General features: G+C 41.9%; 1 protein-coding gene across 1 annotated transcript in view; it reads left to right on the top strand.

Annotated features, from left to right (window-relative positions):
- prf1.3 (perforin 1.3) overlaps window positions 1–25,918 on the top strand; it is a gene marked incomplete at both ends in the record, with an annotated part of 41,450 nt that overhangs the window by 3,868 nt on the left and 11,664 nt on the right. Inside the window, 5 exons of the mRNA XM_084333429.1 lie at window positions 13,837–14,074; window positions 15,776–15,868; window positions 19,637–19,773; window positions 23,739–24,237; window positions 24,436–24,621. Coding sequence (XP_084189555.1) covers window positions 13,837–14,074; window positions 15,776–15,868; window positions 19,637–19,773; window positions 23,739–24,237; window positions 24,436–24,621 — 1,153 coding nt within the window. The remainder of the gene's footprint in view (window positions 1–13,836; window positions 14,075–15,775; window positions 15,869–19,636; window positions 19,774–23,738; window positions 24,238–24,435; window positions 24,622–25,918) is intronic.

The raw sequence follows: 25,918 nt of genomic DNA, 5'->3' as shown, positions 1-25,918 counted from the left end.
AGTCTCAAGTCTTGATTGATTGATTGATTGAAAAGTTTATTAACAGATTGCAGAATGGGTACAGTACAGTACATCTCAATACATACAATTGTTAAGGGGATGCAGACCAGAGAAAGACTTTCGTCTTGTTTCCACCAGGGTCCCCCATTTTCAATTCATCATAACATATATGACATACATGACATACAGATAGACAGTACTGCTACATCTATACATTTATGACATATCAGATTTGCAAATACAGTACTGTTTGTGATACAAAAGTGTCCAGAAAAGGAGTGTATATACATTTGGCGTAGAAACTGTACATTGGAGGAGGTTGGTGGGGTGGGGTTGGGTGGGTTGGGTGAGGGCTGTACATTGGAGGTGGGGGGGGGGGGGGGGGGGGGGGGGTTGGGTAGGGGACACACACACATTTTACACTGTACATTGGAATGTTGACAAAGCCTTACTTGGTCATTTACTGTACAACTAGGTTAGGACATTTGTAGGGGCCAGTTTCGAATTGCAGTCTCACGTAGGTGTTTTTTGAGAGTGTTTTTGAAGGTGGGTAGTGATTCACATTCCTTTACAGCTTTAGGCAGGGCGTTCCACATTGATGTGGCATAATTGCGAAACGTGTTTAGTCCCTTGTTTGAGCCGAATCTGGGTTTTACATGATTTGTGGAGCTCCCTCTGGTGTTGTGATCGTGGTATTCACTGACCTTTGGGAAGTATTTTGACATGTACATGGGTACCTTGGTCGCGTAGTGTATCTTGTAGACCAGGCCCATTGCAAGTTGCTGTACTCTGTCGTCTACTCTAAGCCATCCTAGGTTGTCAAAGTGGGCAGGGGTGAGGTGGGTTCTAGGAGTCAGGTCAAGTAGTAGTCTGACTAGCTTGTTTTGAGATGTTTGTAATTTGTTTTTTAGTGCCTTTGAGGTGCTTTGGTACCATGAGGTGCAAGCATAGTCGTAGTACCCTTGAATGAGTGCTCCTGCTAGAGTCTTCAGGGTATTCTTGTTTACCAGAGAGGAGATCCGGTACAAGAATCGCGTTCGTTGGTTGACTTTTTTTATTACATTGGATGCCATTTTGTCACAGGAAAGATTAGCCTCTAGGATGGAACCCAGGTAGGTAATTTCATCTTTCCTTGTGACAATATTGTCACCCACTGTAACCGAGAAGCCGTCAGTCTTGCTGAGTTTGTTATTTGAACCGAAGAGAATGGACTCTGTTTTGCCCATGTGTAATGATAGTTTGTTGTCGGCGAGCCATATGCAGATTTTGCCTAGTTCCGAGCTGAGGGCTTTTTCAACCTGTAACTTGTTCTTGTCAGAGACCAGCAGGGCTGAGTCGTCCGCAAACAGGAACAAGTTGCAGTCACAAGCTGACGACATGTCATTTGCATAAATTAGGAATAGTAGCGGTCCTAGTATGCTTCCTTGTGGAACACCACAGCTCACTGTGAGGGGGGGGGATAGGGTACCGTTTACTTCCACCATCTGTTCCCTCCCCTCCAGGTAGGATTGTATCCAGCTCACTGATAAACTATCAAAACCAATTGCTTTTAGCTTGTCAATCAGAATGGTGTGATTGACAGTGTCGAAGGCCTTTTGTAGGTCCAGCATGACCATGCCGCAGTATTTGCCCGCGTCCACCTCTTGTTTGATGTGGTCGTTCAAGTAGAGAAGGCATGTGTCAGTGGAGTGGGATGTTCTGAAGCCAGATTGGAATTCGTAGATTAGATTTTTTTCCGCGAGGTATTTTTCGATCTGTTCGTATACTATTTTTTCCATGACTTTCGAGATGGATGTAAGGATAGAAACAGGGCGGTAGTTACCCGGGTCTAATTTGCTGCCCTTTTTGTGCAGGGGTGTTACTCTCGCAATTTTGAAGTCCTTGGGGACGTGTCCCTGTTTTATGGAGAGGTTTATTATGTGTGTGATGACTGGGGTGATGGCTGCTGCTGAGTCTCTGAGGAATTTGGAGGGGATGTTGTCATGGCCAGTGGCCTTGTTTGGTTGGAGGGCGCTCAGTTTTTTGAGTACCTCATCTGTAGTTACTATTTCCAGTTTGAAGTCGTCTTTGTGGACGCCTAGGTTCATGTAGTATGCTACTATGTGTTCTACCCCATACTGCCCTGAGTGGGAGGGTAGTTTGTTTACCAGTGTTGTGGCTATGTTTGTGAAGAAAGTGTTTAAGTAATTGGCTACATCCAGCTTGTCTGTGATGAGCGTGTTGTCCGTCTTTATGTTTATGTTTGAGAACCTGGTTTTGAGTTTTTTACTGCAGCCTAGTTGATTGTTGAGTAATTTCCAAAGTTCACGTGGTTTATTTTTGTTTTCCTCGGTTTTGTCATTGATGAAATTTTTTTTTGCAGTTTTGATCATGGAGTTTACGTCATTTCTTAGTCTGTTTCTTTCTAGTTTGAGTTCAGTCACGTGGTCTTGGAGTTCACTGCTCGTGCTTTTGGTAAGCTTTGACTGACTTTTACGAAACTCAGAGCATTTTTTGTCTCTGGCTTTCATAGCGGTCAGTATTTCAGTGTGCATCCATGGCTCAGCGCGATTTTTTACCCTGGTGGTTCTTAGGGGGGCCATTTTGTTTAGTATTGATGAAAATTTGGTTTTGAAGCCAAGCCAAGTTTCTTCAACCAGTGTACCATTGAGTTCATCTGACCAGTCCAGACTCTCCAGTTCAAGGTTAAAGGCCTCGCTAGAGTAGGTTTTGAGGTCTCTAGATGTGACTGTTTTGTGACAGCCAGCCTTTAGTTTTAGCTTTTTGCGGGTACAGAATATCATGTAATGATCACTTAACCCGCATGCTATAACCCCTTTACTGGAGATCTTGGACTTGTCAGAGGTCAGTATGAGGTCAATGGTAGTCTGAGTTGATTCACATATCCTTGTGGGTTGGGTGATTAGTTGGCTGAGGCCGTGCAGATCACAAAACCTATTGAAGGATTTGAAGACGGGTGCATTTTTTTGTTGCATATCCGTGTTCCAATCCCCAATAAGAATTTTTTCCGCATCCTCAGCTCCAGCTAAGCACACATCCAGAGTATCATAAAAACCAGTCTGTTCTGGTGGTCTATAGATTGTGCCTATTAGTACTGATTTTGCCCTTGCCCTTTCAAATAAGATTTCAATCCATACAGTTTCAATCTCGTCATGGTCGTCTTGGTACTCAAGTGCCGAGTCAATTCCCAAGCCAAGACAGGCAAGTCCCGAGTCACGTCCCAAGTCAATACTGACAAGTCCCCAGTGGCGAATCCTTATGGAAGCCAACGGAAGCCATGCCTCCCTATTAAAATATGAATTCATATCAAATATGAAATAAGAAAAAAAATATATATATATAATTTTTTTTTAATATAGTTTACATTCTTTTTCGTCTGTGTTATATTTTTTTTTTTTTTTTTAATGTCTCCCTCTTCTCCTTCTCACTCCCTCTAACACACTGTCAGCCTCACTATGCTCACTGCAGCAGGAGAGGAGGCAGGGGGTAGGTCTCTTTCTCCAGGCTTCCAGCATTCTAGAGTCCAAATCCGATCCTAGCCAATCAGATTCGAGCTGACTGCCACACCCTAAAAGTTTAAAACGGGGCTGTGAGGAAAACACATTTCACATTTTCCCCGTGCACACAGCAGCATCACACCTGGACAAGAGGCAGGGGAACTATGTGAGAATGCTATTCATCGACTACAGCTCGGCATTCAATACCATAGTCCCCTCCATACTCATAGCCAAGCTCAGGGACCTGGGCTTGGGCTATGACCTCTGCCAGTGGGTCTTGGACTTCCTGACTGGCAGACCCCAGGTGGTGAGAGCAGGCAACTGCACCTCCTCATCCATCACCCTCAACATAGGGGCCCCCCAGGGCTGTGTTCTGAGTCCCCTCCTCTACTCCCTGTACACACACGACTGTGTGGCTCAGCGGAGTAGCAATACAATCATCAAATTTGCTGACGACACAGTGGTGGTGGGCCTGATCTCTGCCAACGACGAGAGGGCCTACCTGGAAGAGGTCAAGGTCCTGGCGGGATGGTGCCAGGAAAACAGCCTCTCCCTGAACGTCAGCAAAACAAAGGAGATGATTGTGGACTTCAGGAGGTCGGGGGTCAAGGACTACAGCCCCCTCAGCATCGACGGGGCACCGGTTGAGAGAGTCAACAGCTTTAAGTACCTCGGAGCCTACATATCCGAGGACTTGACATGGACCACACACATTGACAGTGTTGTGAAGAAGGCACGACAACGCCTCTACTTCCTCAGGCGCCTAAGGAAGTTCCAAGTCAGTCAGAAGATCCTTAAGAACTTCTACTCATGTACAATAGAGAGCATCTTGACCGGCAACATCACCTCCTGGTTTGGGAATAGCACTGCACAAGACCGAAGCAGACTACAAAGAGTGACACGTTCAGCCGAACGCACAATTGGAGGGGGGCTCCCCACCCTCCAGAACATTTACAACAAGCGTTGCACGGGCAAGGCTAAGAGAATCATTAAAGACTCCAGTCACCCGAACAACTGCCTCTTTGAACTGCTGCGGTCAGGCAAGCGATACCGGAGTCTCAAGGCGAGCACAGAAAGACTCAGAAGAAGCTTCTATCCCCAGGCCATCAGGCTGCTAAACGAACAATGAATGAACACTACACAACAACAACCACCAAACGCACATAGCACACACATCCACACGCACACACTCACTTTAAACAAACACACTGTAGCACCCACTCCACACACTTTATAGCACACACCCACTTTAAACAAACACACTGTAGCACCCACTCCCCACACTTTATATTTATTGATAAAGGATTGCACTACAACTCGTACACCTTACTGTAAATTGTACCTAAAATTGTACCTCATCCCATTTCTGCTTTGCACTAGATAGTACTGTACATTAGTACACTGCATAGTATTGTATATTATATGGTAACTCAGAACATTGTACATATGTCTATACCGAACACTGTGACCTCATTTTTCTTCTTCTAAATTACATGCTATATTATGTTATTTGATACTATCTTGTCTAGCACAGTCTCTGGAGCGTAACAGTAAGAAGCATTTTGTATGAAAGTATTCTGTACTTCTGTATGACAACTATTAAAGAACTTGAACTTGGAGGCAGGGCAGGTCAGAACACGTCTGAAGTACGTCATCCCCTCGCGGGATTGATTGAAAATGTTATTAACAGAGAGGGCACGTTCGAAGCAGAGCACACCACTGTGGATATTATGATTTAACAAATCTATCTGGCAAGAGGAGGACCACATTATTGACCAGGTAAGCACTGAGCAGCCTGACTAAGGACTAACTAACGTTATATCAGGCAAGCTTGTAGACCCTTTCATACCCTAACTTTCTCACTTTATATGTATATGTTGTGTCTGTCCACTATGTTTGTTAATTTGTTATCTCCCCCCCCCCCCCCCTTATGTAAAGCGACCTTGGGTCCTCTGAAAGGCGCTATATAAAACGAAGTATTATTATTATTATTATTATTATTTCATGACTGCAATGCAAGCCAGGGGCTGGAATACGCAGTCACTTATTCCTCGTAGTATCCAGGTTAATGTGCACCATCAAGCACTGCTTAAAAGCTAGCGGTGGGTCCAAAATATATCGGATATAAATGTCAAAGGTACCCAGCGTTCCATTAGGGTTTCACACACAGATGCGGCGGGGTTTGAAAGCTCGGCGTTGCTAATAAACATTTTAAATCATTTTTATAAACGAGTAAAACTGAGGCTGAAATGGCTGCTTCCTCATTTTACAGTAGGAGCGATCTGATGGCTGGGCGCGCCGCGCAACAGACACGTGAATGAATGAATGAATGAATGAATGAATGAATGAAAACTTTATTTAACAGATTGCAGAATGGGTACAATACAGTACGGCTCAATACACACCATTGTTAAGGTGATGCAGACCAAAGAAATAAGTTTGTCTTGTCTTGTTTGTCTAGACTCTAGACGTCATATTCTCTCCCGGCCGTATGTATATTTCTCTCCCACCCACCCACCCCCTCCTAATGTACAGTCTCCTCCCCATCATATACTCTGTCAGGATCTATGGGTAACAGTACAGTATATTTGAATATCGTATATGTCACAAATGTAACCATACTAAATACCTGTATGTCATGTATGTCCCTATGCCATAAATGTCATGATGTCTTGTATGTCATAAATGTCACTATGAATTGAAAATGGGGGACCCTGATGTAAACAAGACAAACGTCTTTCTCTGGTCTGCATCCCCTTAACAATTGTATGTATTGAGCCGTACTGTATTGTACCCATTCTGCAATCTGTTAAATAAATAAAAATAAAGTTTGACTGGCCACCGAGCCATACTGTAGTGTACATGGTGACTGCTTGACTTAAAAAAATAATAATAATAATAATAAAAATATTTAATAATTTTTTTTTTTATTAATTTTTTTTGGCTTCCCCTGTTATTTTACCCACGCGACGCCACTGCAAGTCCCAAGTCGAGTCCCAAGTCCTAACCTTTGAGTTTCGAGTCCTAAACAAGTCATAATTCATGCTTCACCAAAAAATTTCATTATCAACTTGTTGGCAAAACATAATCTGATTTCTATAAAATTTTATAATATTCAGAATATATTCAACTAGATACATTTGGGCAAGAGCTGCTTGAGAAAACCAGTTCAGGAGTATATTGAGAAAAAAAAGAATAAGGATCACCATATCCATTTTAAAGGTATGATAACAATAACCAACATATTGTCTTCCCACTTGGACCAATCATTTATTTAACGTCTGCCTGCCCTGTATACAGTCTAATGAGTCTATGGCACATGATCCATAATAGCAGACCTCGGTTCAACTAACTAGTATACCTTAACCCTTTATCAATTTTGGGGTATCAAGAATCTGTACTGAAATGACAAGGCATCTCTGCATTTCGTATATTAGATAGCTTATTAGGTATTAGAATTAGGTAGGGCCTAATTTGTGTGTGAGTTCTCTCTCTCTCTCTCTCTCTCTCTCTCTCTCTCTCTCTCTCTCTCTCTCTCTCTCTCTCTCTCTCTCTCTCTCTCTTGGATCAAATAACAAACTCAGCAAGGCCAACGGCTTCTCTGTTACAGTGGGTGACAATATTGTCACAAGGAAAGATGAAATTACCTACCTGGGTTCCATCCAAGAGGCAAATCTTTCCTGTGACAAAATGGCAACCACTGTAATCAAAAAAGTCAACCAACGAACAAGATTCTTGTACCAGATCTCCTCACTGGTATAAAGAATACATTGAAGACTCTAACAGGAGCACTCATTCAAGGGTACTACGACTATGCTTGCACCTCATGGTACCAAAGCACCTCAAAGGCGCTAAAAACAAGACTACAAACATCACAAAACAAACTGGTCAGTTTGTTTACTGCTTGACCTTACTCCTAGAACCCACCTCACCCATGCCCATTTTGACAACCTAGGATGACTTAGAGTAGACGACAGAGTACAGCAACTTGCAATGGGCCTGGTCTACACTACACCACTAAGATACCCATGTACATGTCAAAATACTTCCCAAAGGTCAGTGAATTCCATGACCACAACATCATGTTCAACCCAGATTCGGCTCAAACAAGGGACTAAACACGTTTCGCAATTATGCCACAACAATGTGGAACGCCCTACCCACAGCCTTAAAATAATGTGAATCCCTACCCACCTTCAAAACCGCTCTCAAAGAGCACCTACGGGTGGCAGCAATTAAAAGCTGGCCCCTGTAAATCCAACCCCCCCCCCCCCACCCCACCCCACCCAACCCTCTACAATGTACAGTTTCTTCCCCTTCGAATGTATATATTTCTGTTTCTTATGATCTATGTCTCTTATACTTGTATGTCTTGTATGTCATAAATGTCTTGATAAAACAGTACTGTAGGATAGCTATATGTCTTGTATGTCATAAATGTCTTGATAAAACAGTACTGTAGGATAGCTGTATGTCATGTATGTCATAAGTGTCATGATGAATTGAAAATGGGGGACCCTGATGTAAACTTTAAGTACATTTAAAAGTAGAAACTTTTTGACTTTTACTCAAGTGTATTTTTAGCCAAATACTCTGACTTTTACTTGAGTACGATTTTGAGACGGTACCCATACTTTCACGTAAGTATCATTTCTGGGTACTTTTTACACCCCTGATTATTACCTACTATGCCAACATGTCTATAAGCGACTGCTATGCACTGAGAGTTGTACCCTTCCTGCTGACTTGTTGTACACAATTTTTAAGTCGCTTTGGATAAAAGCATCAGCTAAATGACTAAATGTAAATAAGGCTAACTAGCATTAGTCATGCTAAGCGTCTTTGAGCACCTGGAAAAGCACTATATAAAATAGATGTATTATTATTATTATTATTATTATTATTAGTATAGCAGAGTGGGGGTGGAAGGCTAACTATTAGCATTAGCCATACTAGTTTAGCATGGTGGGAGTGGAAGGCTAACTAATTACCATTCGTCATGCTAGTGTAACGGAGGTACCGCATGTCTATCCACAGTCACGAGGGACTTGTATAGTGAAGTGACTGTGGACGTTAAGCGGTACTGCAAGTAAACTCACTCCCCAGAGGCATCCAGACCGTGTGTAGTCTTTTACCAACAAACTTGCAGTTCCGCATTCGGGTTCTGCGATCTGATTGGCCGGTGGTCTGGGGCTCGCGGGACGGTGGCCTGGGGCTGGCGGGACGGTGGTCTGGGGCTGGCGGAGCGGTGGTCTGGGGCTCGCGGGACGGTCCACACACCGCTATGAGTGTTCTTCTTCCCCGCCAATGAAGTATTCACCCAAAGACCCAATACCGTGGCAACAACTACCGCACTACCGGTAGAATAAGTGCCGAGAACAGTGGGAAGTGATGCAAACTGTCTTGTCGTGTTTTGAACATTTATGTTGTGTTGATGGAATCACGTTAATATAGAGAGATGAAAACAATACGTTATTTCGATTGATATGAATTGGATAATGCTAGCAGCTAGGCTGCAGGCTGTTAGAGGTTAGAGGCAGAACTAGCGTAACACGCTGTTTGGGCGTAGAGAGAGCGTACATCAGTGGCCAATCAGATCGCAGAACCCGAACGCGGAACTGCAAGTTTGTTGGTAAAAGACTACATGCATCCAGACCCAGTACTTAGAAGTGAATTCACCTCTTGGTACAGTGGTCTGTGATGCCGCCCGCGGCGCGGGAGACCGGGGTTCAACTCCCACTCAGGGCGATCCCTTAACAGGGGTCGAATCGAAACAAACACAATGCAGAGCAAGATCAGACCGCTACACGTGGTGCCGATAGACCCGGATGCCCTGGGTGGAGTGAGTTTAGGGGGGTGAGTGTAACGGAGGTACCGCATGTCTATCCACAGTCACGAGGGACTTGTATAGTGAAGTGACTGTGGACGTTAAGCGGTACTGCAAGTAAACTCACTCCCCAGAGGCATCCAGACCCAGTACTTAGAAGTGAATTCACCTCTTGGTGGTCTGTGATGCTGCCCGCGGCGCGGGAGACCGGGGTTCAACTCCCACTCAGGGCGATCCCTTAACAGGAGTCGAATCGAAACAAACACAATGCAGAGCGAGATCACACCGGCTACACTAGTATAGCAGGGTGGGAATGGAAGACTAACTATTAGCATTAGCCATGCTAGTATAGCAGGGTGGGGGTGGAAGGCTAACTATTACCATTAGGAATTGTACACTTTGTACTATAATCCTGTGTAATGTACTTTCACAGCCACCCCCCCTTCACATTTGCACTGGATGAGGGATGTTATGTCTCTCATACATATAGAGAAAATCAGATTCACAACACAAGGCCACACAGATACTTTCCACAAAACATGGCAGCCCTTCCTACTTCATTTCAAAACCCATATGACCCAAGTCCCTTCTCCTTCCAAACCTCAGACCCCATGACCCCCCTCCTTCCCCCTCCTACCTGTCTGACACTGCTACACCACGTATGGCTGGGGAGATCTGATCTGGCCATTAGAATAATATAAGCCTATACTGCATTCATTCATTACGCACATAGACTATACAGTACTGCACACGTGTGTGCGTGTGCGCGCACACTGCGGCAGGTGCACCACGAGCGATAATTTGTTATATGCAGTTAGGCCAGCATTTGCTTCTTTGATCAATTAAAGGACATTTGAGGGGGAGAGAAGAAGAGTTGTGTCATCTGCAAACATTATCGGAGAAAGTAAATGTGATGCGTTAAACATGTCATTAATATAAATTCATTCATTCATTCAAACAATCAATCAGTCTTTATTCCTATAAAACATTCCATACAGTGTTGCAATGCGATGATTGGTGCTAATACTTTTTAAAGGTTAAAAGAAAAGAAAATAAAGACATTAGTTTTCACATTGTTTGTTGACATTTTCACATTGTGGTCCATTATTTCACTTACTCAGAAAAACGTGGCGTCAGCAACAGTGAGAGGAGACAGTTTGACAGTATGTCCACATCCACATTTATGCCTTCTTCTGTTAACCGCACCATATATGGTACACTGTATGTCTTCCTCCATCGCAGACGTCTCTATAAAGACCGACAGCTCCTGGAGACGTGTGTGGGTCTACTCTTCTGGTCAAGACACTTCATCATCTCACTGTGAACATCAGGTGAGTCATTATACAGGAGAAAACAAAGTGTATCTCAAAATCTATATCTTATCTTTTCAGCATAGGATTGTGATGAGAACAGATAATGTTTACCTGTAGGGTCGATATTAATTCACTATCAGTAATTCACATTCAGATTATTTTATTGTCACAGCTTTTTAAAATGTACATACTTTCAGAAAAACGTGAGATGCTTTTTCCCCCCGGCTCCTCAACCGTAGTAGATTTGTTCTTGTAGTAGAACAGTATACAACGATCTATACAAACTATACAACACAAGGTAAAAGACAGTGTATTCGATGGAAACTAATTATACAGTGTAAATAGCAGCTGTGTGTGTGTGCGTGTGTGTGTGTGTGTGTGTGTGTGTGTGTGTGTGTGTGTGTGTGTGTGTGTGTGTGTGTGTGTGTGTGTGTGTGTGTGTGTGTGTGTGTGTGTGTGTGTGTGTGTGTGTGTGTGTGTGTGTGTGTGTGTGTGTGTGTGTGTGTGTGTGTGTGTGTGTGTGTGTGTGTGTGTGTGTGTGTGTGCTAATAGGTGTGCTTCAAGCATAGTGCTTGTGTGGTGTAAGTCACTTAAGGTCCTTTGTGTGTATGCTCATGTGATAATTTAGAGTCTGTCCATCAGTTATCTATGGGAACTGGATTTTTCTTTAAATTCAAGAATGTTTTTCTTTATTTAGTTTGTTTTGCCTTCTCCCCTCTTCATAGTGTGATAGTATTGAGGGAGAAATTAGCTAGAGTGAATTTTCCCGCCTAGCAGAATTAGAGCAAACTTGCTTTTTCTAACCAGGCCTGCGTCCAAGTCTAAGGCTTGTGTCTGCTGGCCCTCCATGATAAATGTTGATTTGTATGAGGAGTCGCAGCTTTCCATGGAGATTGGAGATTACCACTGGTAGAGGTTGACTGTTTTGTTAGAAACCCTGGTAGAGGTTGACTGTCTTGTTAGAAACCCTGGTAGAGGTTGACTGTTTTGTTAGAAACTCCAGTAGAGGTTGACTGTTTTGTTAGAAATCCTGGTAGAGGTTGACTGTCTTGTTTGAAACCCTGGTAGAGGTTGACTGTCTTGTTTGAAACCCTGGTAAAGGTTGACTGCCTGCACCTTACACCTTGATTGCTATCACTCTTGTATCATTTCATTTAATTAATTATTTTAGATTACAATCACATGTTGCTTTATAACAACTATACATTTTCTATTAGTTAACTACAAAAACGAACTAGCGACAATCAGTTTTCTGTGTGGAGGACCAGATGGCTTAACCCTTTTAACCCCACTTTATATCTTAAACATAACCATTAAACATTAAAACAAATCATCATCATAGTATTGCTGTGTTTGTATCAGGGTGGGTAGGTGTCTTAGTCTAGTGGTGAGCGCTGTGTTTGTATCAGGGTGGGTAGGTGTCTTAGTCGTGGTCAGAGCTGTGTTTGTATCAGGGTGGGTAGGTGTCTTAGTCGTGGTCAGAGCTGTGTTTGTATCAGGGTGGGTAGGTGTCTTAGTCGTGGTCAGAGCTGTGTTTGTATCAGGGTGGGTAGGTGTCTTAGTCTAGTGGTCAGAGCTGTGTTTGTATCAGGGTGGGTAGGTGTCTTAGTCTAGTGGTCAGAGCTGTCCTGAGACCATAACTCATATGTGCCATGTTTTCTGGTTATCAAGACAGATACATAACAGGGGAGTCAGAATGGCTTTATATATAATATTGTGGTGTATTTTTGTAGACAACTCATTGACATTGGACTATATTGTTTTTGCCTGGTCAGTTAAAGATGAGTAAGTCTGTGGAGTAAGTCTGTGTTTTGTTTGAGCCCATAATTAGCTTTACGGTTTCATCAGAAAACATAAAATTTAATTTACTAATCGACCACATGAAAAAAAGGTACACAATGTATGTTATGTTATATCCATAAGTAATATATTTACATGTTGTTTAAGTAATATATTACACTTTGTATTGGCAAAAGTCCAAAACAAACAACATGACCGGGTATCAAACCAACAATGATTGTGGTCGTGGGTGACAGGGTGAGTGCTACCCACCCTGATACAAACACAGCTCTGGCCACTGTGACTAGTCATGTTTAGACGGAGAGAATCTGAACAGAAACCGCAAAAGTCGTCTTGCGGCCTCACTTTTAATTTTGCGTTTAGACTAGTGTTTTGGGAGGGAATTCTGCGTGCAGACGAGGCTGTACAAGTGTGAGTAAATGTCGCCGTTATTGATGTAATATGCATGCCAGGTCTATAGGGGGTGCTGCAGTCGTGCCGGTGGCGTCATATTTTTATGCGGTTTGACTGTTCAGATGATAGCGCGAAGGTGTATAGTTTCTAGGATTTCCACCCAGGAAGGTGGTTTAACTTTTTTGCGGATTCTCCCCACAAAAACGCTGTTGAACAAAAGGCACATCCGATAAAATATTTTGCCGGATTCACCCGCAAGCGTTTCCGTCTAAACTACCCCTACCTACCCACCCTGATACAAAGTAAACACAGCTCTGACCACTAGACCTACCCACCCTGATACAAACTCTGACCACTAGACTAACACCTACCCACCATACAAACACAGCTCTGACCACTAGACTAAGACACCTACCCACCCTGATACATTACATGACTGTTCCTAGTCCAGACTGAATTAGGAAAGAAGGCCTTTATGTTTTCTGTATCATCTGCTTAATGAACGTAAAGGCATGGTGAAAGCTATAGAAACAGACTTGTCTCTATTGATGTTTGTAACTGTTTCAACTGAAATAGGATCACATGGCTTCCCTCCAATTTTATTGTAAAACACGTTTACAATAGAGCTAATCTGTTTTAACCCTTTCACTACCACACTACAGTGAAAGGGTTAACCTTTTGTAGTGTGGTAGTGAAATGGTTAACCTTCTGTAATGTGGTAGTGAAAGGTAACCTTCTGTAGTGTGGTAGTGAAATGGTTAACCTTCTGTAGTGTGGTAGTGAAATGGTTAACCTTCTGTAGTGTTGTAGTGAAAGGGTTAATGTGTGTGTGTACTGTATTAAACTGCTGTACTGCTGCCCTCCGCTTGGCCAGGTCGCTGTTGGAAAAGAGATTTTAATCTCAATGGGTCTAACCTGGTTAAATTAAAGTGAAATAAAATCCCCTTCTTAACATACGTCATTGCTAAAAATCTCTTCTCTATTTTCCCTCCACCTCTCTTTTCAGCTCAACCATGCCGTCCCCTCTCCTCCTCCTCTTCTTCCTCTTCCTCCAGCCAGCCCTGGGCTGCAAAAGAGGCAGCTACGCGGAGTGTAAAAACACTCCGTTTGTGACGGGCCATGCCCTGGTGGGCGAGGGCTTTAATGTGGTGACGATGCGCACCGGAGCGCCGGTGGTGGATGTTCAACAGTTCATGTCTGACGATCACACCTGCACCCTGTGCAACAATAAACTCAACGGTCAGGTGAGGATGGTTGCTTTTTTTGTTTAAAGCAATAAAAGCAATACTTTTATTCCGCACCTTTCTAAAAGCTCTGTGGATGTTATCTATAGCACCTTTAAAGATAGTGAAATTTTCTCATTTTCACACACACACACACACACACACACACACACACACACACACACACACACACACACACACACACACACACACACACACACACACACACACACACACACACACACACACACACACACAATACAGTGCAGTCTGAACATACTATATATCTGTGTACTTTTAATATGAATCACATATAATAATACTATATCAATATCTGATGTTGGTGTCACTTCCATTTATCCTCGACCATCACAACTGCCAACCACCATCGCCATGGCAACTGTGCCCTGTTCCACAACCACCATCATCGCTCAGGTCCAGAAATTACCAGTCGCGGTTGAGGACTGGAGCATCCAGGTACTTGCCCCGTTTTCTCTCTCTTATCTTTGTTCCCAGGTACCTCTACACTGCAACCAGTCAGGTGACACCTACAGACACCTGATAGTTACACAGTGACACCTACAGACACCTTCAGAGTTACACAGTGACACCTACAGACACCTGATAGTTACACAGTGACACCTACAGACACCTGAGAGTTACACTGTGACACCTACAGACACCTGATAGTTACACTGTGACACCTACAGACACCTGATAGTTACACTGTGACACCTACAGACACCTGATAGTTACACAGTGACACCTACAGACACCTGAGAGTTACACTGTGACACCTACAGACACCTGATAGTTACACAGTGACACCTACAGACACCTGAGAGTTACACTGTGACACCTACACAGACACCTGAGAGTTACACTGTGACACCTACACAGACACCTGATAGTTACACTGTGACACCTACAGACACCTGAGAGTTACACTGTGACACCTACAGACACCTGAGAGTTACACTGTGACACCTACAGACACCTGAGAGTTACACTGTGACACCTACAGACACCTGATAGTTACACTGTGACACCTACAGACACCTGAGAGTTACACTGTGACACCTACACAGACACCTGATAGTTACACAGTGACACCTACAGACACCTGAGAGTTACACTGTGACACCTACAGACACCTGAGAGTTACACAGTGACACCTACAGACACCTGATAGTTACACGTAGTAACAAGATTTATTTTTTCTTGTAAACAGCTAACCTTTGTACCACACTACCAAAGGCTTAACCCTTTCACTGCGACAATACAGAAGGTTAACCCGTTCACTGCCACACAACAAAGGGTTAACCCTTTCACCACCACTACAGAAGGTTAACCCTTTACCTACAGACAGGTTAACTGTCTGTAGCATGGTTATTATTATTATTATTATTTTTTTTTTTTTTTTTTTTTTTACTCTTATGTTCTTCCATTTCATCGGTTGTTAGTCATTTTAATTGTTTTTATTCATTTTAATTGTTTTATTCATTTAACTTTTTGTCTATATCTCCTGTAGCACTCTGAGATTCTCGCGAATATAAAGTGCGGTACAAATTGAATCTATTATTATTATTATTATTATTATTATTATTATTATTATTATTATTATTATGGTAGTGAAAGGGTTAACCTTCTTTAGTGTGGTAGTGAAATTGTTAATAGATGACTACTAGCCTTGTTAATATTAACTTCCATCCCTGGTTTCAGATGAAGTGTGAACACAAAGTAAGCAGTCGAATGTTCACATCCAGCCAGTCGCTTCTGAAGGACATCAGTGACTATATGGGGACCAGCTGGAAGGTAGGACACCGGCTTTTCAAGTTTTATGTATTTATTTTAAATGTATTAATGCAACACAAAAAAGGGAACAGTATTGTAATTAAAGAAACACCAAAAAACCCAATGTTGACTTTATTTATCTCACATACATCCAAAGACTCTAAACAGTTTTGCACAGATAAATTTAGTTTGACATTGAATCCTTGTGTACAGCATGAAATGATATAGATGAAAACTATTTCTGAAGTTTCCCAGTTCAATTCCGGCCCCTCCCGGCAACATGTCAAAGTGTCCTTGAGCAAGACACTTAACCCCTAACTGCTTCCACCATAATGGTTGCCTCCGCCATGTGTGAATGTGCGTGAATGGGAGGCATAAATTGTATAAAAGTGCTATATAAATGCAGTCCATTTATATAAATGTAGTCCATTTAACACAACACAAGGATTCATTGTCCCCGTTGACGTCACTGGTGGTCATATTCAAACTAATATACTCTCAATAACTTAACGTTGTGCAACATTGTTATGAGTTCTTGGATGTGTCAGAGATTATGATCCTTTATTAATAGGTATTACATTGTTCTATTGAGTCAGAGTCATTGAATGTATGTGAGATTATGTGCAAAATAAATCAGCATTGGTTTTTTGGTGAAGTGCCAAAAAGTTGTCATGCAATCACAATCAGTAGCCTAGCAACCTTTCAATGAGCTGTAATTCCTAACTTGACAGTTTAGGCCAGGGGGCGCTGTTTTACCTTCTTAAAAGCAGAGTACTGCGTGATGTAGGTTGGTTTAAAACTGTATTGTAACCGGACCACATAAAATATGCATTTACACCTTAACTACTAATTTACACCTTAACACCTCATGTACACCATAACTAATTTACACCTTAACAACAAATGTTCACCTTAACTCAATCAGCGCCAGACCCGAGGATAGTCGGGTTATCTCGCCATGCGTTGAGCGCCAGGACCCCCGAAAACCCGACTATAGTCGGGTTTTCATCGTTATTTCTTTTATTCGATATTTGTATTAATTTCTCTCACACGGACCTCGGGGTTACCATAAGGAATCACTCTGAGATCGCTAGAGTGCAATACCGGCCGCATCTAGGTAGGTGGCAGTATCGCCCACCCTTCTAAACCTTTTTTTCAACACACAGTGTTACATTAAAATGTCTCCGGGCGCAGTTTTCTTGGTCAGGCGAGTCTAGCGGTTCACTCGATGACATTGGGATGCGTCCAATGCCCCCGATGCATGTGTTGTGGTGGATTATGTTGGTGACACAATGGACACCAATACTGGAAATCGCGATCAGACAATTGGAATATTCTTTTTTGGGTACCTCCTAGTGAAGGTAAGGACTATATGACATCAAACCTGCTTTGATCCAACCATGATTTCACATTGATCATTGCGACCATGTGTAACGTACTCCAGAACGTATGCCGTTGGTGACGATCAAAGCATCAAAAAACGACCCCCCCCCCCCCCCTCTTTCATGCATTCATGATGAAACATAATACCTATTATATACATTTGATTTGGAAATAGTAGCGTGTCCAGGCGAGCAACGGCAATGCTTTTAGTAAAATTCCCGTATTCCTCCATAGCGCCGTTTTATGGAATTAACCAGGATCACTCTGAAACTATATATACTTATATTCACCACGGTATAACACGCAAACGTATACATGAAAAAAATTCTTATTTTTCACATATTGAACGATGGATAGTTGATGTCAAATGAGCCATAGTATTGTATCCATAGCTATAATATAAAATATAGATATAGCCCTGCAAACACCACAACGCAGCCCTATCTCTTAGAGTGGTGGCGCAGTAGGAACTAAGATGCTCTAGGCCTCCGGCGCTGAATGAGTTAACAACTCATTTACACCTTAAGAAATAATTTACACCTTAAAGTCATTTACAGCTTAACAACTCATCATGCATTTACACCTTAACGTCTCATCATGCATTTATGCCTTAACAACCTATTTACACATTAACAACTAATTCACTCCTTAACAAATCATCACAGATTTACACCTTAACAACTAATTTACACCTTAACAACTACCTTAACAACTCATTTACACCTTAACAACTACCTTAACAACTCATTTACACCTTAACAACTCATCGAGCATTTACACCTTAACAACTCATTTACACCTTAACAACTACCTTAACAACTCATTTACACCTTAACAACTCATCATGCATTACACCTTAACAACTACCTTAACAACTCATTTACACCTTAACAACTCATCATGCATTACACCTTAACAACTACCTTAACAACTCATTTACACCTTAACAACTCATCCGCATTTACACCTTAACAACTCATTTACACCTTAACAACTAATTTACACCTTAACAACTCATCATGCATTTACACCTTAACAACTCATTTACACCTTAACAACTCATTTACCTCTTAACAGGCACCCAGTCCGGGGTGGTCATCATGACGCACTGCACGTAAAAAGACGCTTGCATGCATATCGTCATGTAACTCGAGAACGAGGCACGGATTTGGTCGAGTGAGGTGGCGTTCGATAAGGCAACAAATAGCTCTTTCGAACGGTATATTATATGTTTGGCAAAAAATGCAGCCCGAGCCGGTAGATGCTCCGTGTGCCGTGACTTGCTGCATTTGCATGAGGGCCTGATTCCGTGACCCCACCTGTTAAGGGAACAACTCATTTACACCTTAACTCTTTGACGGCCACCAGCTTTCGCCATCTGCACTGTTTGGCGCCAGCGTTATTGACCATTTTTGCAATGTTTGCAGACCCATCGTGTGTTCTGTATTATAGCTATGGAGACAATAGTATGGTTTATTTTACAGGCATTGTTCATAGTCCATTACTGACTAATCAGTTAATTTCTACACACTGTAGTTTGTTACACGCTACACGCTAAACATCACCCCATTTCCAAAACAATCCAGTCTTTTTCCATAGATCGCGAGATATGACACATTATATGCAATAAGCCCAAATCGTTCTGGTTGATAGCCTGAAGCCCCAAATACTCCCAAATCAAAGGTATATACCATGTACATATGTGTATTCACAAAATCATCAAGGGGGGGGGGGTCGTTTTTAACTCAAAACAGTGATCGTTACCAAAAGCAAGTTTTACGTCCGGTAAACTACAACACTGTGATCGGTACAGAAGCATGTTTTACGTAAAAAAAATACCAGCAGTTTACTTAAGATAGACCTTACCTCAGTCAGAAAGTACTCCAAAATGAACCAGTCGATCCCATGGCGATCGCAATTACTCATGTATATTGGGCATGGCTACCATACGGGAAATAATAGCTCTGAGGCACCAAATCTTCCACCGATTGCTATGTTGTGATCCACTCCTAGGCGGAAACAGCCGGAGTGGATCACAAGACAAGTGATATCCCCAGTTCCCAGTTGCCAACTGCTACCTGGTGAGATTCGATCGTCATTGCAATTCCAACGTAGGCAGATGAATCAGAGACACCTAGAGGGCTCCGGCTGACCGCATAGAACGCGGATCAAAGGAAAATATCAAAGGATATAAAACCGGTTTCTGGCGCTCAACGGTTTTACTCGGGTATGGCGCTGAATGAGTTAACAACTCATTTACACCTTAACAACTCATCATGCATTTACACCTTAACAACTCATCGCCAGCCGCCAGAAATGTTTCCAAGGGCCGCCATTGGCCCGCGGGTGCACTTTGAGAATGCCTGCTGTAGACGATATAAGAGTAAGAGTTTTAATCCAAATTAGATGGATCTCAGCCTGACTGGCCTGGAAAGTTCTGCTGTTGCGGGGACGCACTCCAAGACCTCCATGTTTGCCAGCAGCCACGCCAGCAAAGATAAGCTCTTCTACACCTCCCAAATGTTCAAATGTCAATATTACAGGTTAGTGCTGGTAGGATTACGTTATCTGATGTATTGTGTATTTACATGTGACTATAGACCTGTTTGCTGTTTACAAACATACCATGTTCGAGCCAATCAGCAATACCAACTGAGTCACGTGATTAAGTTGCCCTCTACCTGCACGAGCTGCTGTGCAAAAAAATATGACAGGGCTCTATGGAGAAACCATGACACTCCCCTGACAAAAAGTTGTTTCAAATGAAAACGTTTGCATGTAATTTTGCCAAATCAGCATGGCTGTGAGTGTGAGTCTTTCACCTTTTACATATCTAGCTTTGGCATTGGATTGATTGTTTAGATCGCTAGCATGGCTAACAAATGCATTATTGTAGTTTGCCCCGTTGTCTGGCCAGGATTATGTTCCTTTTGCCACATTGATGCGTGCGCACACTGAGTCTGACGTATACTGCGAACAGGTCTATAGAATACACGACTTCATCATTGATGAAACATGGATTATAATCCAGGATTCAATAGAACAATGGAATACCTATTAAAGGGGTATAACCTCTCACACGTCTAAGAACAGTTTTGCACACATTCATTCAGTTTGACAATTATTGAGAGTAAATGAGTGTGAATACCACCAGTGATCGCGGACACTGCAACTTTGTCTTGTGTTAATCACAGTAGCGTGAAACTGCTACTTTATCATTTCATGGTGCTGTAATACACAAGGATTCAGTATCCTCGATGATGTCACTGGTGGTCATATTCAAACTCATAACTCATGAGTTTTTGGATGTACGTGAGATTATGTGCAAAATAAATCAGCGTTGTTTTTCTTCTGGACCTGAAACAATAAAACAGCAGTGAACAGATACAATCCCTGCAAACATCATCTTTACTGGTTAAATACTATTCTGACTTTGGACTACCATTGAATTACACCTTATTAGGCTTTGACCCAAGGATGCATTCAGCAAGTCTTCACATTTATTTGCCTCCATCAAGTCATCTGATATATCTGTAGTCTAAAACAAATACAATGGAAAGGAATGAAAAAAAAATGGCAATGATAATTTAACACAATATGTTACAAACAATAGTTACTAAACATGAATCATATACTCAAGGCACTAACAGTCATCAAAAAGCTTACATTATCATTAAACATTACAGTCTAAGGAAGCTACTTTGTGCTGTTTGCTGTTGTGAGGGTTAATGGACAATTGGACATTGAACAAAAAACAAACCAAACCTATGGTGAGCACACCTGTTCCTGATCATGCAGATCAATTACACCCCAAGCCAATAGGGGCAGCAGTTCTACCTGACTGTCTTGCACTGTGACGAACACTAGTGCTGTTCTTGACTAAAGAAATCCCTAGTCAAGGCTAGATGACTCACCCGCGCTGCTGGAGACCGGAGAATGGAGACCGACATTGCCACGTGGTGGCCATCTCGCCACAGGCAGCACGCCCACTCATAACATGAATGTCTATGGTGCATGTACTATTGAATTAACCATAGCTTGCAAAATGTTCAACCGATTTACGGTTTGGTTTGTTATAAACGTCAGAGATGTACAGTAGTTATCATACTGCATACTTATAATGGACTTTCATATGAAAATGTATGTACAAGCAATCCATAGAACCAATCGTAATCAAGGGCACACAACAAAAAATTTGTTTATATGCGGACGACGTAATATTGTTCATGCAAAACCCCAACACCACATTGTCTCATCTGCTCAAGTTGATTGAGGACTTTGGTGATTTATCGGGATTTAAGATAAATTGGCCGAAGTCGGCTTTCCTTCCACTTAACACCCCTGCAAAAAAAGATATAACCCTCCCAGGAGAGATACCGATGGTAAAACATTTCAGATGCTTGGGAGTGGAAATATTCCCCACCATAAGACAAACGGTGAAGCACAATTACACAAAAATCCAAAACAAAATCAAAGACGATAGATGGGCAAAACTTAAAAACACAGTACAAGCACGGATATCAATAGTTAAGATGGATGTACTACCTAGAATCAACTTCTTCAGTTCAATGCTACCGTTACCCCCTCCAGAGGGTTACTGGAAAAGATTACACTCCTCCATATACAAATTTATTTGGAATAACAAACCACCACGTATAAAAAGATCCACCGCACAGAGAAATAAAGCAGATGGTGGCATGGCATTTCCAGATTTTTTCCAATATTTTAAGGCGTACACATTAAGACCATTGACAACATGGTTTGACCCCCAAGCATTAGTATCCTGGAGAAAATTAGAAGAAAACATAGTAGCCCCACATAGACTGAAGGACATAGCATACACTAAACTACCAATCAAGCACTGTGAACGAAAATTTGGCCCCATAATTACTCATGCGATCCGGATATGGCGTGAATCACAAAAAAAAATCCTAATCCACATAAATGGCACAATCATACTCCCTTATTCAATAACAATGCACTCTTAATTGAAAAACGATCTATAAGATTCCCTATATGGGAAGAGCAAGGCATACACTCATTAGGGGATGTTTTTAACAAACAGGGTTTTTGTAGTGATAAAGAAATACGCAAATTTTTTTATCTCACCAAGTCCACATGGCTTTTTTACAAACAGTTACAGCTATGTTTGAAGTCTCACGGTGTTCCATTAGACAGACCAATTGAACACCATGCACAGATACCACAAATTCTTCTACGAAAGAGAGACATCGAGAGGTTTTGTTTCAGAATTTTATCATCAATTACTAACGTCCTCGTATGAAACCCTCCAACTAGACTCTGTCTGGAGGAGGGATATACCAGACCTGGAAAATGACTTTGATTGGCAAGGAGCCTGGGCAAATGTCCGACTTACATCAAGGAACCCGGATCATCAACATATCAATCTTAACTATATTCACAGGACATACTTGACTCCTATAAGACTGTGCCGAATGGGGCTTAAACAAGACTCCAAATGCTCCCAATGTACAAATGGGGACGAAGGGACATTTATGCACATGTATTGGGACTGCCCACCAGTTAAGGCATTCTGGAAAGATGTGACCCAACAATTATCAAAACTCGTATCTTGGAATATACCTGTACACCCCTCGGTATTACTATTGAATGATGTTTTTGAGTTTGCAGTGAATCCACAGCTAAAGAGATTGGTTTTATCGGGTATCACAGTAGCTAAAAAGCTGATCGCATCACGCTGGTTTCAACCGAAAAAAATTTGCCGTAAAGTTTGGTCTCTTACATATCTCGATGTGATTTATCAAGAAATATCTACAGCAAGAATTCTGGGTCTCAATGAATCCAAAATGTCAATGTGGTTAGAAGTGGTGGAGAGAATAAAAGCTAGCTTATAATGGTAGTGTCTGGTTAGGTGCGAGGGATAGTGGAGGTACTTCTCAAGGTGGGGTCCGGGAGGGGGGGGTTCGAGCTGGAGCATATGTGTGTAGGTTTTTTAGATAACAGGTATTAGGGGTATATCTTATATAAGACAATTAACTAAAATGTGATCTCATTGGATGTGCTCTGACAATTAATGCTTGTATATCTTATCGTGTGTTGTCATGTTTGTTTATGTGTTTGTTTAAAAAATAATACAAAAATAAAATACAAAAAGCATCCTGAATCATAGCCACGTTAATAACGTTTGTAATAAGCCAAACCGTTTAATCCTTGGTAAATTTTATGTATGTCCGTTCGGGAATGAGGACCAATGTGTTCGAGCCAATCAGCAATACCCGCTGAGTCACGTGGAGAAACCATGACAGCCCTGACTAAAAGTATAGGCCTAATGGAGCTCTATGGAGAAACCATGGCACTCCGCTGACTAAAAGCCATTTCAAACTAACAAAATAACAAATGCAAATGTATTGTAGTCTGCCCCAATGTTCTGACCAGGATTACGTTTCCCTTTTGCCCCCTTGTTGCGTGCGCTACACTGAGTCTGACGTTACACAACTTGAAATACTCTCTACGTCTCTGTCCTCAGCTTCCGTCTCATGTCTCATCCTCCTATGAGTCCAAAGTTCCTTGCCTCCCTGCAGAATCTTCCCGCCAAATACAGCCTGCACAGCAAGGCGGCCTACCACCACTTCATCTCCATCTACGGGACGCACTTCTTCCGCAAGGTCAACCTCGGGGGCCAGGTCCTGTCCACCACCGCCGTCCCCACCTGCGAGGTGGCCATGAACGACGTGTCGCAGCGCGATGTCCGCGACTGTTTCGACATGGAAGCTGGGGCCACCGTCGGAAAGGCTGCAGCCAAATCGACCGTCCAATACTGCAGGGCGCAGAGCAGGAAGGTCAGAGGCACCGACAGCTTCGGCTCGGCCTTCACAGACCGAATCACCGAGGTGACAGGAGGCACCGGGAACGCCGGGGACATCTTGGTTAATCCAAGTGGCAAAGAAGGGTACAAGCTATGGTTCAACTCCCTGAGGAATCTCCCGGGTTTGGTCTCCTACGATCTCAGCTCTCTACACATGCTGGTGAGCAGTGCAGGACCGCACCTTGACCTATGGTCATCTCATAGGCATTGTTATCGTCTTTTATTAGATTGTATTAGCACTACAGGTGTAGTTCTACTGTCTTCTCTTAGATTGTATTAGCATGGTACTAACAGTTCTACTGTCTTCTATACATTTTTATTTGGGTGGAGTTCCCCTTTAACTGTTGTGAAATCACAGGTGGATGACCCGGAGCGGAAGTCCAGCCTGAGAGATGCCATCAGCGGGTACATCAGAGGCAACGCCATGTCTCTGTCCTGTCCCAACAAACCCTGCAAGAACGGTCGATGGGAGACTTCAGACTGCCAGTGTAGATGTAATAAGAACCACGACAACAAGCTGGACTCCAACTGCTGCTCCACCATGGTACTAACAGTTCTGTTATCTTCTATTAGATTTTATTAACATGGTACTAACAGTTCTGTTATCTTCTATTAGATTTTATTAGCATGGTACTAACAGTTCTGTTATCTTCTATTAGATTTTATTAGCATGGTACTTGCAGTTCTACTATCTTCTATTAGATTTTATTAGCATGGTACTTGCAGTTCTACTATCTTCTATTAGATTTTATTAGCATGGTACTTTCAGTTCTACTATCTTCTATTAGATTGTATTAGCATGGTACTAACAGATCTACTGTCTTCTATTCTATTATATTGGCATGGTACTAACAGTTCTACTGTCTTCTATTAGATTATATTAGCATGGTACTAGCAATTCTACTATCTTATAATTAGATTGTATTAGCATGGTACTAACAGTTCTACTGTCTTCTATTAGATTTTATTGGCATGGTACTAACAGTTCTACTGTCTTCTATTGGATTTTATTGGCATTGTACTAACAGGTATACTGTCTTCTATTAGATTTTATTAGCATGGTGCTAAAATTATACTATATTTTATTGTATTTTATGGGCATGGTACTAACAGTTGTACAGTCTTCTACTAGATTTTATTGGCATGGTACTAACAGTTATTCTATCTTCTATTAGATTTGATTGGCATGGTACTAACAATCTATATTCTATTAGATTGTATTGGCATGACATGGTACTAACACTTCTACTGTCTTGTATTAAATTATATTGGCATGGTACTAACAGTTCTACTATCGTGTATTAAATTATATTGGCATGGTACTAACAGTTATTCTATCTTCTATTAGATTTTATTGGCATGGTACTAACAATCTATATTGTATTAGATTGTATTGGCATGACATGGTACTAACACTTCTACTGTCTTCTATTGTATTTTATTGGCATGGTACTAACAGTTATTCTGTCTTCTATTAGATTTTATTGGCATGGTAGTAACAGTTCTACTGTCTTCTATTATATTTTATTGGCATGGTACTAACAGTTCTACTGTCTTCTATTAGATTTTATTGGCATGGTACTAGCAGTTCTACTATCTTATAATTAGATTGTATTAGCATGGTACTAACAGTTCTACTGTCTTCTATTAGATTGTATTGGCATGGTACTAACAGTTCTACTGTCTTCTATTTGATTTTATTGGCATGGTTCTAACAGTTATACTGTCTTCTACTATTTTTTATTGGCATGGTACTAACAGTTATTCTGTCTTCTATTTGATTTTATTGGCATGGTACTAACAGTTATTCTGTCTTCTATTTGATTTTATTGGCATGGTAC

This window comes from Notolepis coatsorum (genome assembly GCF_963971535.1).
Source record: "Notolepis coatsorum genome assembly, chromosome: 17".
NCBI classification, from domain to species: Eukaryota; Metazoa; Chordata; class Actinopteri; order Aulopiformes; family Paralepididae; genus Notolepis; species Notolepis coatsorum.
The sequence above is the reverse complement of the archived record's forward strand: the minus strand, read 5'-3'. Positions and strand labels throughout refer to the sequence as shown.